Source organism: Macaca mulatta, chromosome 8 (genome assembly GCF_049350105.2).
Source record: "Macaca mulatta isolate MMU2019108-1 chromosome 8, T2T-MMU8v2.0, whole genome shotgun sequence".
Lineage (NCBI taxonomy): Eukaryota > Metazoa > Chordata > Mammalia > Primates > Cercopithecidae > Macaca > Macaca mulatta.
The window spans coordinates 142,468,254-142,482,128 of NC_133413.1; the positions used below are offsets into that span (position 1 = coordinate 142,468,254).

Consider the following 13,875-nt stretch of genomic DNA (forward strand, 5'->3'; position numbering starts at 1 on the left):
TGAACTGAAATAAATGGACCTAAATAAGCATTGTTTTCCTAAGCACCAATGAACACACACACACACACACACACACACCCCTCTGAATCTCTAGGAACTCCAGCCATGTGTGTTTGGGGGTCAGTTAGCTGTCTCTCAAATTGATTTAATACATTTCTAATCATGTGACATAGTGAAAAGATTGCGGGGTCTGAGGTGAGGAGATCCAAACAGATTAGTCGTGCCTCCGTCTCCTCCATAGTGTGAACTTTGGGGCAAATTGCTTAACTCCTTTTAGCCTCCTCATGAAAATGAGAATACCAGTATTAATAATAATACCTGCCCTCCAACATCACAGGATTGTTATTAGTTAAGACAAATCCTTGGCTCGTGCCTGGAATTTCAGCACTTTGGGAGGCAGAAGCAGACAGATCACTTGAGGTCAGGAGTCTGAGACCAATCTGGCAAACATGGTGAAACCCCAGCTCTAGTAAAAATACAAAAAAATTAACTGTGCATCGTAGCAGGTGCCTGTAATCCCAGCTACTTGGAGGCTAAGGCTGGAGAATCGCTTGAACCTGGAAAGCGGAGGTTGCAGTGAGCAGAGATCGAGCCGCTGCACTCCAACCTGGGCAACAGAGCAAGAGTCTATCTCAAAAGAAGAAAAGATGGAAAGAAGGAAAGGAGAAAGAAGGAAAGAAAGAAAGAAAGAAAGAAAGAAAGAAAGAAAGAAAGAAAGAAAGAAAGAAAGAAAGAAAGAAAGAAAGAAAGAAAGAAAGAAAGAGAAAGAAAGAAAGAGAAAGAAGAAAAGAGAGAGAGAGAAAGAAAGAAAAGGAAGAAAAGAAGGAAGGAAGGAAGGAAGGAAGGAAGGAAGGAAGGAAGGAAGGAAGGAAGGATCTTCCCTCATTGGCCTTTTAAAAAATTGTTGGATGTTCTTACCTGTTTATTAACACAGTAGAAATTAAAGTCAGTTTTTTCAAGTTTTACAAAACTGAATTCTATTGAAGGATTTTACGTTTATAACTTAAGTTGAGGACAGTTGCTTTCTTTAAAATACTCAGATTTCTCAACCAGAACATGGTGTATTTCTTCATTTATTTAAATACTCCTTTATTACTCTCATTAAAATCTCGTAGTTTTCTTTGTATAAAACCAGCACCTCTCCTTGTAGGATTATAGGTAGGCATTTTATGATTTTTTCTTGTGATTAGAAATCACAAGTTTTTGTCATATTATCCTGGAAACTTTTCTGATTTTGTATAATTGTCATGATGACAGCTATTGTGCTAATTTTCTGCAGTAAATGTGTTTTTCTATTTAATGGAGTTGATTTCTTTTCCTCTACACCACCCAGTCATCCTTGTTTCCTAGCCTGCTGACACCTATCAATTCTTGTCTCTTGGGGAAGCCTGTGTCTCCTCTAGGCTGGGGTAGGAGCCCTCTCTGTGCTCTCTGTGTACAATAGTTCTTTGTAGGCTGGATCATGACTATTGGTTCACTTGCCTGGGCTCTCTCCTAGGTCTGAGAGCTCAGGAAAGAGAGAGAACATTTGTAGAGCTGTGTTTTTAACAGCTAGCCTAGTGTCTGGACGGAAATGTGTTTTGATGAGTAAATAAATGAATGAATTCTGATAACTGAATGAATGAATTCTGATGACAATATTGTCTCAGTGGGTCCATTGTTGGATCCCACTGAGAAAATATTGACTCTTAATGAGCTACCTCCATTTTATATTAGATAACCGCGCCTTTTGTGTCTTTGGCGATGACACTGCTGATCATGTACTCAAGATGCTGGGGAGGCAGGAGCGTCCTGCAGGCCATTGGCGGCAGCTTTCCCACTGGTGTCAAGTCATTAACGTATTTTTGGCATCATTATCGAACCAGTTACAGACTGAACTAACCATGCCGTAAAATATTGACTTCACTTCACCATTTCATGTGAATTTCGTGAGCGATATTGCTAAATGCTTTGCTGAAATATGAATACTTTTACCACAATGCACTGTGATAATATAAGACAATAGCATTGAAAGAGGCTGGGTGAAGGGTACCGGGGAACTCTGTATATTATTTTTGCAACTCTTTGTGAGTCTTAAACTATTTCAGAATAAAAAGTCATCAAAATACATATTAGAAGTACATTATGGCAATGGCATTTTCTGCCTTTGCTTGATCTTGTAGAACCCATACTGGGTCATATAGATCTGTTACTTAAGTAAGCTGAAGTGTAACTTCATTGATGGAGAAGGGATTGAGGTAAGGATTTTGCCTATATATGCGAGCCTAAAGGGAACAGGAGCCAGACACAGCAAGGGGAGGAAAGGGTGAGAATGCGTCTTACCCAAGGCTGGGAGAGTATGGGAGGCACTGACCCATGTGGCCGTGGCCCTGGCAGGAAGCTCAGGAGGCCTGTCTGTGCTCAGGGTCTCCCCTCTTTCTGAAGGAGCAGCTGTCTTTATCCAGGGAGAGGTTCTCAGAGCAGATGCCCAGGGTGTGCTCTGGGCCCAGCGTCGGGGGCTTGTACTTGGCAGTGTTTTCTGGCTTTTGGTTGTGGGCTTTGAAGTCCTGGCAGTTCCCCTGGTAGCTGCACCTTCAGGGAGGCAGTCAATGGTAACTTTAACATGCTTGACACTTTGGACATAAAAAAATGGAAAGGTCATTGGACAGCAAATATACTGAATGTGGAGATTCAAACCTTTCTCTGAACAGCATCAAATAAAACCAAAAGAAGTATTTCTCCTTGAATTCAAATTAAGATAAACTATCAATTTGTAAAAAAATCTGTGATGAATCACACTGAACAGAATGCAAAGCTCTCAAGCTTAAAAGTATCAGGCATTTGCTATGTTTCCTAAACAGATCCTGATCCCTGTCAGAGCCTTTCTTCCACCTCCAGCCCTCAGCCACTCCAGGATTCTGGTACATGTCCCTGGAAGAGGAATTAGTCTCCTTTGTATGCCTTATGGACACAACTAAAAGCCAAAAGTGAAATTTGGGGGAATCAGAAGCTTCCAGACAGAAACAGCTTGAAAAATAGGCTCCCACAGCGTTAGCAGGAGAGCTTAATTCAGAGCGAAATCTACCCAGCATCCTTGGTTGCTCCATGAAGGAAAGAAGGAAGTGGGATCAGGTATTAGTTTCACCTTATATCTTCCCTAGGGAAGGCTCAAGTGGTGGCAGCAGTGGATATGAGGATGACAGGCTCCTATTAGCCCATAGGGTCCCTTCCTCTGGGAAGACAAAGACTGGCCTATAGTCTGGTGGGCGGAGCCTGTGTTGGATTTTGGCCCCCACCTCCCCTGAATGCATGTACAATGAGAATTGTCTAATTACAGGAGTGGCCTTGCAGTCTCATTTCCTCTCTCTGCCCTACTTCTGGGCCCATTAACACCCTGCGTGCAACACCAGCCTGAGCCTTGCTCCCAGATCAACCAGACATGGGGCTAAGTACATCCAGCCAAACTATCACCCAGCCAGGGTACTTGCTTTCAGGCACATCAGCTTTAGCATCAGCTTGTAAATATGTTCTCTCTTCCTAGGCATTTGTTCTTGTTGAAGGAGCACAAAGTGGGAGAATTAATTGAGACTGGTGTGTGTGTGGGAGAGAGGGGTGGGGGTTGGGAATGTCACAGAAAGACTCTCCAAATAAAGGAGATGGACTCAACTCTAAGATCTGTACTGAGAATGGGGCAGGTGAAGTCATTCTACCAACTGCCCATTTCATCTTCTTATCAAGTAGTATTGTCCCACACAAATTGAGATTCCTTCTACACCATAATCAAAAGAAGCCCTACAATAAATATAAAGCAAAGTGTCCCCTGAAGTGGAGCTGCAGATTTACTGTATCCTTCATTGCACTTCAAGAGAAAGTGATGAAGAGCCTACTATGTGCGAGGCACCAAGGGGAAGGCAGGCTGTGAGGCTGAAGGAAACTACTTCTTCTACCTTCCAGTTCCATTCATTGAGACACACATAGAAACGTCAACTGTGTCGCAACCCGGAGTAACATAGAGTCCAAATGACATGCAAGTGCTGTGTTATGGGACGGTAGAAGATGAAGACTGACTTTGATTGGGGGATATTTTAAAAAGAGGAGGTAGTATCTAAGCTGCAATTAACAGGCAAATAGGGTTCTGAAATATGGAAAAGTAGGGAAGAAGTTTCAGAAGGAGACAACAGCATGACCATTTTGGCACAGAGGGGCATGAAGGTGGGTCATGGTTGGGTAGGGACTGGATATTACAGAGTGGCCAGGTCCCCAGCACAGAGTCACAAATTCAAATGTCTACAAAAACCAAGTAGTTAATATGCGAAAAAACGTGCAAGGCAATAGGGGGCAGAGAGGACTATGGAAAAGAGGGAAAATGTGCCCTTCCTAGTGTGGGAATGAGGGTGGCAGCTACTCAGTTCCAGTTCCTTATTGCCATGTGTTGGGGGGAGGATCTAGAATTGCCAGACCTGTTGCAAGAGAATCCAGAAATTCATTTTTTTTTAAATGGCGAAGTTCTCTGATTTTTAACAGTGTGGCTAAACACAACACCTGAGGGCAGCTTTCAGTTGCTAGTGTGCCAGGTGGGACCCTGGTCTGGAGAGTCTATGGGAGGAGTTTGGGAGGTTGGTACTCACCCAGCACACCAGACATGCCGCTGGTAAATGTGTAATTGATAATGGGGTATTTTTCCTCCATCTCCCAGAAGTCAGAAAGATTCCTTCCTGCAAAAATTACACCAACAGCATCAGATCTTGGGTTTCATCTGTTGGACAGTTTTGTCTATTTCTCAGCCCAGAGAGCTTGTCAAAGAATGTCTAGTGGTTTACCTGACTTTCCTGTCATCACACAGATGAAGATGCAATCTGATGCATTGCTTTGACTCACTGTAAGACAAACCAGTACACAATAAGACTTAGCAATGGGTTTGAAGCTGTAAATCTTTGATTGAAATGAAAATTAAGCTAAAAGTACCTAACTTAGGATAATACAGGAAAATAAGGCTGACTCTTTACTCTTAAGGCAGTCCTGATTTTCCGATTTCTTTATTTTATTTGGCTGGGTTTGGGGGATGTTGTAGTGGCTAAGGGCAGAGCCTCTGAGGTCAGCTTCCACAGTTACAACATCAGCTCTGCCACTTACTAGCTATGCAAACAAGAATGAACTGCTTGACCTCTTCAGGACTCAGTTTACCCCTTTATAAAATGGTGAAAATTCAAATCCCACAATCCCTTATTTGTAATTCCCAAATCGCCAAATCTCTGTAAGGCAGCATGTTTTGTGTGAGTTTGGTATCAAAACTTGAAAAATACGAGGCTATGATAGTCTTTATCGATCCTACTTAGTGTAAAGGGCTGAACATTTTGCCAAATTACCATTCACGTGTTTGATTATACTGGGCTTCTCTGGATGCTGTTGGAGAGGTTACATCAGGTATGGTGTGGTCACACCATTAGATCTTCAAAAGCCTGAAAACTTCTGAATTCCTAAATATACTTTTCTCTGACGATGCTGCCTAAAGAACTGTGGACATGGGGTTGCATGTCTCTCATAGGATTACAGGAAAATCCAAGGAGATAATGGGAGTGAAGCACTAGGTATGGTGCCCAGCAGATAGAAGAGCATGGTAGCTAGAGTAATCATTATTGTTATTATTAATGTATTACTATTATTATATACATTAGCATAGTAACATAAGAGCACAGGTTAAGAGCCAGACCTCTTGGTTTAGAATTCTGCTTCTGCAGAGTGACTTTGAGCAATCTACTTAACCCCTCTGTGACAGTTTCCTCACCTGTCAAATAGGGATAAATATAGTAGCTGCCCCAAAACGTTGTAGTGAGGATCCAATGCAAGAATACATGGAAAGCCCTTAGAATATTATCTGACACCTAATGGTAGCTGTTACTATTTCTCTTTCTCCCTTCCTCCTGCTTTTAAAACAGTAGCTGCTCCACAGTGCATCACACCATCTTTCTGCTGAGACCAATTGTTGGACTGTTGAATGATCCTTGCTTTTCAAAGTGGGTCCCTAAGGAAATGTGATTTTCCTGGGGGGTTACATGAAACCACCTTATAAATGAGGCGTATGTTTCTTAACTGTACTCTAAACATGGGCTTAGGCTCCATATAGATTTAAATCTGAATTCTGGCACCAAATTTGAGTAAAATATTCAACCTCTCTGGATCTCAGTTTTGTCCTCCTTAAAATGGGGGTATATTGACCATCAGAAGTTGTTTTCTTGAGTCTGCCTACATTCCTTTAACTTTTGAGCTTTGGATTCTTCCTCCAATTTTATGGATCCCAAAAATATGAAGACTTAAATATTGGTGTATTTGTTGGTGTGGAAACTGGACCACACTGATTATCTAAATAAAGATTACATGAAGGTTTCTGCCAGCCTAACCTATGGCAGGGGTTGGAGTGAGGAACATACTATGCTTGATTATCTACCACAACAGATGCTAAACCTCAAAATTACCAAAGTGTTTGCAAGACGAACACACCTGAGAGGATGGAGGTTGACTTAAAAATCTCTGTGAGGTAGCTGGTGGAATTTCCAATGATATCTACCAGTAGAGCTGTAAAATCTGCAAGACAAATTTAGGAGGTTTAAATTTCTGCTTCAGAGACAAAAGGAGAAAAGTATACTGTATGTGGATTTTTCAGAGTAGATTTTACAAGTTTGATTTAGTTTAGTGTATTGAGGAATATCAACAATGGTATAGAGAAATACTACTAATTCTAAAAAAGGAAAAGTCTTGATTTCAGGCCAGAGGTAAACTTTGGATCCACTGTTAAAATCCTCTTTCTTCTTTTATCATTCTCTCTCCCAACCCCTTCTCTACTAACATCTAAGAGCTAAGAAGGACCACATTGTTGAATAATGGTCTTTCTGGGGGGGGTTTCCCCATTGTTTTACCTAATCGTTTTTAGAATACCAACTCCATCTGATAGGAAGAGCCCCTCAGACAAGTAAGGTAAATTTACAGACTTGGGAGTTGGAAAATGAAAGTGCAATGTGAAATTTACTGGTGGATTATAAAGTATGAACAATAGAGACAAGACACTTTATAAAATTATCACCAGGAATCTTTCCTTCTGCCCCCTTTTTAAGGGGACTCATGGTGGTGGTGGTGGTGAGGAGTGGTGTCTGAGATAATTATTTCAGCATTTCAGGTTATGGAATCGTTGTGAACTTTCTTTCTCAGCTGAGTTTGAACAGGGCCGTTGCCTGACATGGTGGGCACCATTGACTGTGAAAATTCCTAATATTCTAGTCAAACAGTTGCCATCTCCTTCTTTGTTCATTTATGGCTTTCCACGATCCAACACATTCTTGACTTCTAAACAAGGCGAATGTGTTTGAGGAGCCCCAGTCATTTTCTAGAGAGGAAGCTTCTTGGGTCCAATGGATGATTTCCCATCATACTGTGTAAATGCTCCTTTCACTTATTGATGAGATCATGTGTTTGGGCAGGAGCAAGCTAACTTGAAAATACAGAACCACGAGAGGTAGGAAACTGTTATGTGACAATTAGTGGAATGTGTAGCCAAGACCAACAGATGATGGGCACTACTATGTAAGAACCAAAGCCATGAGGTGCTCTTACTACATCTGTACAGGCACATTTTAACCTCTTGGAGGGAGAACACCTATGCAGTATGTAGTATACCTATGCACGTATAGACACCTATATATGCAGAAGGTAAGCAAACATGGGCACCCTCTTTCTCTGTCTTTTTTTTTTTTTTTGAAACTGAGTCTCGCTGTGTCGCCCAGGCTGCAGTGCAGTGGTACAATCTTGGCTTACTGCAAGCTCCACCTCCCAGTTTCACGCCATTCTCCTACCTCAGCCTCCCAAGTAGCTGGGACTACAGGGGTCCCCCACCACACCCGGCTAATTTTTAAATATTTTTAGTAGAGACAGGGTTTCACCGTGTTAGCCAGGATGGTCTTGATCTCCTGACCTTGTGATCCACCTGCCTTGGACTCCTTCTCTGTCTCTTTAGACCAGTCTGTTCTTAGTCAATTGTGGAAACTGAGGAAGGGTATTATCTCTTAGTCATTCCATATATTTTCTTCCTGCTTCTAAAAATTCTCCTTTGTTTATTACTCCATTTATCTAATAAATATTCATTGGGCATTAGCAGTGTGCCATACACTTACTAGGTACTGGAGAGTTGTGTAAGACATACAGAAGAAGCTGAGGTTAGTGGGGAAGAAAGATTCATAAACAGACCAATAAAATGCAACTTGGAAGTCATTATTAATCTTGCATAGAAGCTATGAGCAGGGCTTTGAAGCCACACACAAAACATGGAGTCCAGGTTTTGCCCAAGGCTCAGAGACATGATGTAACTTGTCCAAAGTTTCAGAGTACGTGGCAGAGCTTGGATTTCAGCTGAGGTCTGCCTTGGGCTGAAGCTTCCATTATTCCCAGTATTCTTACCACCACTCATGAAACCTCTTGCTCAATGCATTTTGTCAATTCTCCTTTTATAACTGTTTTCACAATCTGTTTTTTAGGCTTGGGAGAAAGCCAGTTATTATTAACTCAAAGATATTCTTTGCATTTATGAAAGTTTGAATTATCTAATTTACTAGCAATGATCAAAATGAATGATTCATGACTACCTTCATACATAAATAGAAGGTAGAATTAAGAAAACCTTTTTACCTATCCTTTTGGTAATGATTTAAGACTGTCTCTTAATACTCACTGTAGGCAAATGTGAGTGGAAAAACATAGGCATTCAAACATTATTGGTAAGACTGTAAACGTATGCAAGACTTTTAGAAGACATTTTAGCAATTCAGATCATTATAATATTGTTTCCCTGTCAGCCAACAATTCTATTTTGAGGGCTTTATTCTGCAGAGGTAATTGGGCAAGTATTCTAAGTGATTTTACACAGGTGTTCATCACAGCCTTGTTTATAATTGCAAAAATATGAGGAATTAGCCAAGTTTCCAACAAGAGGAGACAAATTAAATAAATCATGGTACATTTTGTCAATGAATACTAAGAATTCATGTGAAGGATGAGGCATACTTGCATTCACTGGAATGAAATGGATTTTTTAAGACATATGGGTTAGTTTGAGAGTGGATTATAAAATTGCATGAAAAAAATGAAAGATACTGATGGTTGTCTTTCAATATCGATTCTCCCACCTTCCTTTAGTAAGAGAGTATCAAATTTTAGTTGGGAACATGGTGGTTTAACACAATGACTATAATTTCAAGCTTGCTTTGCGGGTGAGTGTAGTCATGAGATTAAATTCTGGGCAATAGGATGTAAGAGAAATGTGAATGGTTTCCAGGCTGTGAATTCATAGTACCTGTGCATGCCTTGTGGGATGGTTTGGATCTGTGTCCTTGCCCAAATCTCATGTCAAATTGTAATCCACAATGTTGGAGGTGAGGTGTGGTGGGAGGTGATTGGATCGTGGGGGCAGACTTCTCATGAATGGGTTAGCACCATGCCCTTGGTGCTGTTCTCATGATAGTGAGTTAGTTATTGCGAGATCTGGTTGTTTAAAACTCCTTTTCCCGCTTTCTCCCTTGCTCCTGCTCTAGTCATGTAAGATCTGCCTGCTTCTCCTTCCCTTCTGCCATGATTGTAAGTTTCCTGAGGCCTCCCCAGAAGCTGAGCAGAAGCAGTCATGCTTCCTGTACAGCCTGCAGAACCATGAGCCGATTAGACCTCTTCTCTTTATAAATTACTCAGTCTCCAGTATTTCTTTGTAGCAATGGAAGAATGGACTAATACACCTTCCAAATCCTTTTTCCCCTTCCTTGTAGTTGGACTGTGGATGTGCAGGCAGCCTACCTTAGGCTATGAGAACACAGATCCATATGTAAGGCAAAGCAACAAGCTAGAAGGAGCCTGGGTCCCAAAACCATCAAACCATTAGAGCAGCCCTGGCATGTCTACATGCCCAGATTATCACACATGAAAGCAATTAACTTCTACCTTCTTTAAACTGGACTATTTTGGAGTCATTTGTTATAGTAGCCCACCCTGTATTCTAAATAATACAGAGAATGGGTTCCTATATGTAGAGCAGGATGTCTCCACAAATGAGTAGATATTAGTTGGGGTACATAGGTAGGTAGGTAGGTTAGATAAGTAGCTTAGATGACAGGTTGGATAGATAAGTGGGTTATATAGGTAGTATAGACAGCCTTATATAACATTCATCAGCATGTTAATAGTGACTACCAGTGGATGGTGGGATATCAGTTATTTCTGGTTTCTTAGTTTACCTGTCCATGTTGCATAGCATCTTGATATCACAATACATTATTTTTAAAATCAAGAAAATTTAAGCAAGTTTCATTTAGGAAGAAAAAAAGGAAAATATGCAAATATACCCTCAAAGGAGGGCTATAGGTCAGAGTTGAAAACATTAAAAAGAAAATGATCCAGATCTAAAGATCATCCAAAAAGACATCATCCCCAAAGGCGCTGAGCAACAGCAAGTTGTTGGCCTAAGTGTACAGCCTCTCATGGTAGCGCTGTGACTTCTTGTCAAACCTTGCGAAAGTTGCTGTGACCTACCAGAGGAACAGCATGCAATTTTATCAGTAGATACTGATCCATGGATTATTCTTTTCATATGATTGTTACAAGTGTGTGGAAATATGATTTGACTCATGAAATAAAATTATAAACTTTCTCCAGGCAGATGTAACTTTTTAAATCTTATTTGTATCTTTCACACAATCAGGGTAGGGACACACTCAGCACAGACTTCTACCCTCAGCAGGGGTTAATGAAATGGTGAGAAAGGCGTGATTATGAAGAATTTTTTTCCTCGCAAATGTATTTGTTGATGAGATTCACAGGGTAAATTACGTAAGATAATAGACATTAAGTACTCAGTGTAGGGTCTGGCATATAGTACTCATTAAATATTAGTAATTCTTTCCTTTAATATTTTCACAATATTTGTTTTAGAAATTCTACTCTGTGGGGGAAATAATCTGAAACAGGGAAGAGTTTATGCACAAAGATGTCCAATGCAAAATTATTTATATTAAGAAAAACCTAGATCCACTCAAAAGTCTAAGAACAGCGTAGTGGCTAAGAGAATGCTTGCATTCACTGGTTACATAGCCATTACAAATGTTTATGAAGCGCTTGTAATATGGTGGAAAATATTAATATTAGACTAAGTGGGGAAAAATACAAGAGGCTTTGGTTACCTTTAGTGCGTGCTTCCCTTACAATCTAGTCTTCAACAAGCAGCCAGAAGGAGCCTTTCAAAATGTCACATCATGTCTCTTCCCTGTGCAGACAATCACAATGGCTTCCTTCTTATTCCGAGTAAAAACTAGAATCCTCACAGTAGACCTTAAACTTTTATATGATCTGCAACACCCTCCCCATTTTGCCCTCACCAATCGGAGCTAATTTCCTACAACTCTGTCCTGGCTAACCGGCTCCACCTATGCTGGCTTCTCTGGTCCTCCTCATGCTGCTGCTTAGGCATTTGTCTGGAACACTGTACCCAGGAATAACCACAGGGCTGGCCCCTCACATCCTGAAGATCACCCCTCAACCCTCACCTCATTTGGAGGAGACTTTCCTGACCACCCTACACACAGTAATATCCCCCACCGTGACTTTTCCCTCCAGCTTTCCCCTGCTTCATGGTCCCCATGGTCAGGCTGTCAGCCCACATACCATGTACTTGCAGTGCATTTATTTACTCTCTGCTCCCCGCTAGGAATCTGTGCGCCATGGGAGCAGGAGGTGTGTTCACTTTGCTCTGTGTGCTTTACCCACACCTAGAAGGGTGCATGGCTCATAGTGCACGCTCAGACAGAATTACTGAATGGGTGAATTAGTGGTGCAAAAATTGTCACTTTTATTTTTCAGTGTTCTCTAAAATAAGGAACTTGTAATACTTTAAAGTTTTATTTATAAAACTAGCACATGAATATACTCTCCTTGGGAAAAAAAGTTCAGATAATCTAAGGCTCTTTTAACCAACATTCTTCCACTCTAAAACACACTCCAATCTTCTTTTCAGAGGGAATCACCTATCTGGTGCCCCCATATGTGTTCTTATCAATAACACTGTGCTCTTCATATTTTTGGGTAACTTTCTTTTTCTAATTAAAAATCTCTTGGAAGTTTTTCCATGCACAGGCCAAATTTGAGCACTCTCTCTCATTTGTGTATTATCTGTGGCTGTTTTCCAAAGTTTAATTAGACTTTGGAGACTTAATGGAGACGACTTAAGCATTTTCCCTCATGATGGATATTTAGGTTGTTCCTCAATTTTGCAATTAAAACAGTGCTTCATGAACATTTTCCTCCTGTCCCTTTTGTGCACACAACTGTTTTTCACTGGGATAATGAATGTGCACATGGTTAAGGGTAGTGGATAGGAACATATTTTCCTATCTTACATTGAGGAAAAATAGAAACTTATCTAAAAGGACACAAGCAAAATTGGAAAAGCTGCAAACCTCATGGTTAGCTGTACCCACCTGATAAGTCATTGGTCCGATTGTTTAAACAGTAGCAATACCTTGTGGGGAATTTGGCGGGGTCCACCGTCTTCAGGTTAGAAACTGTGAAGAGAAAGGATTCAACAGAGATCCTGACACACAGACCGGCCCTGCAACACATCTCCACCACTACCACCACCATCAAGAAGAGCTAGGCAGCACTCACTGTTGTAAACAGCTACAGAAAACTTGTGGAAGGCGAAGGAACTGTAGGAAGTGACACTCAGCAAGGAGAAGAACTTCTTGCTATCTGCCAAAACATACCAGATAAAGAGACAGACAGATGGCTACTAAGGTAACAATGAGTAAATGATACAAATAGGTAAACAGTCCCTAGAAATTAACAATACAAATAAAGAAAGCAATGATGAAAATAAATAAACAAAAAAGTAACAGAAATAAAAAATAATAAAGTAAAACTAAACCAAAAAACTGAAGAGTATGTATCATTTGTCTATATTTCCTGATCCATCCCAAGCTGTGGCAACTCTCTAAGTAAGATTCCAAGGTGTATTAGGCTCCTGAGGCTGCTGTAAGAAATTATGACAAACTCAGTGGCCTAAAACAGCAGAAATTTGTTCTCTCACAGTTCTGGGGGCTAGAAGTCTGAAACTCAGTAGGGCACACTCCCTTCAAGGGCTCTAAAGGAGAATCTGTTCTTGCCTCTCTCAGCTCTGGCGGCTGCCTGTGTCCCTTGGCTTGTGGCCACATCTCTCTCTGTTCTATCGTCACATGATCTTTTCTTCTGTGTGTGTCTCCTTTGCCTCTTTCTCGTAAGGGCCCTTGTGGTGGCATCTGGCACAACACAGATAATCCTGCACAATGGCCTCATCTCAAAATCTTTAACTCAATCAATCAATATGTTATCATATCAGGTGATATTCACTCTTTTGACATATAAGGAAGTATTCACAGATTCTGGTAATTACAAAGTGGATATCTTTGGCCATTTTCAGTCTACTACACAGAGAAAGGGAATTTTTTTTAAACCAGGAATACTAACATAAACAATCAGGTTTAGGAATACATGCATGAGCATCTTGTCTACTCTCCATCAGTGCCTGTTTTTGGTTTGTATCTGGAAGACAGTGCAGCAGAGGGAGATCTTTCCAGACCATGGTCTGAGAATCACCCACCTGCATCAATTCACAAGGTGCACCTATTAAAAGGACACATTCCTGGCTGTGACTCAGGTCTACTAAATCAGATGGTGAAGAAAGGGGAAAGGTGGGTATTCCCAGGGTTCTGAATTTTAACAAAGTTGTCAGGTGAATTTTTTTTTTTTTTTTTTTTTTTTTGAGAGCAGGCTGGAATGCAATCATGCAGTCACAGCTCACTGCAGCCTCGACCTCTCAGGCTCCAGTGATCCTCCCAC

The 13,875-nt window shown here is 40.9% G+C and overlaps 1 protein-coding gene across 1 annotated transcript in view; it reads right to left on the reverse strand.

Moving 5' to 3' along the window:
* Positions 1 to 13,875, reverse strand: part of HHLA1 (HHLA1 neighbor of OC90) — a 45,032-nt gene that overhangs the window by 16,694 nt on the left and 14,463 nt on the right. The window contains exons 6-11 of the mRNA XM_015145997.3: positions 12,667 to 12,750; positions 12,480 to 12,563; positions 6,478 to 6,561; positions 4,800 to 4,856; positions 4,608 to 4,694; positions 2,323 to 2,571 (exon numbers count right to left, since the gene is read on the reverse strand). Coding sequence (XP_015001483.3) covers positions 2,323 to 2,571; positions 4,608 to 4,694; positions 4,800 to 4,856; positions 6,478 to 6,561; positions 12,480 to 12,563; positions 12,667 to 12,750 — 645 coding nt within the window. The remainder of the gene's footprint in view (positions 1 to 2,322; positions 2,572 to 4,607; positions 4,695 to 4,799; positions 4,857 to 6,477; positions 6,562 to 12,479; positions 12,564 to 12,666; positions 12,751 to 13,875) is intronic.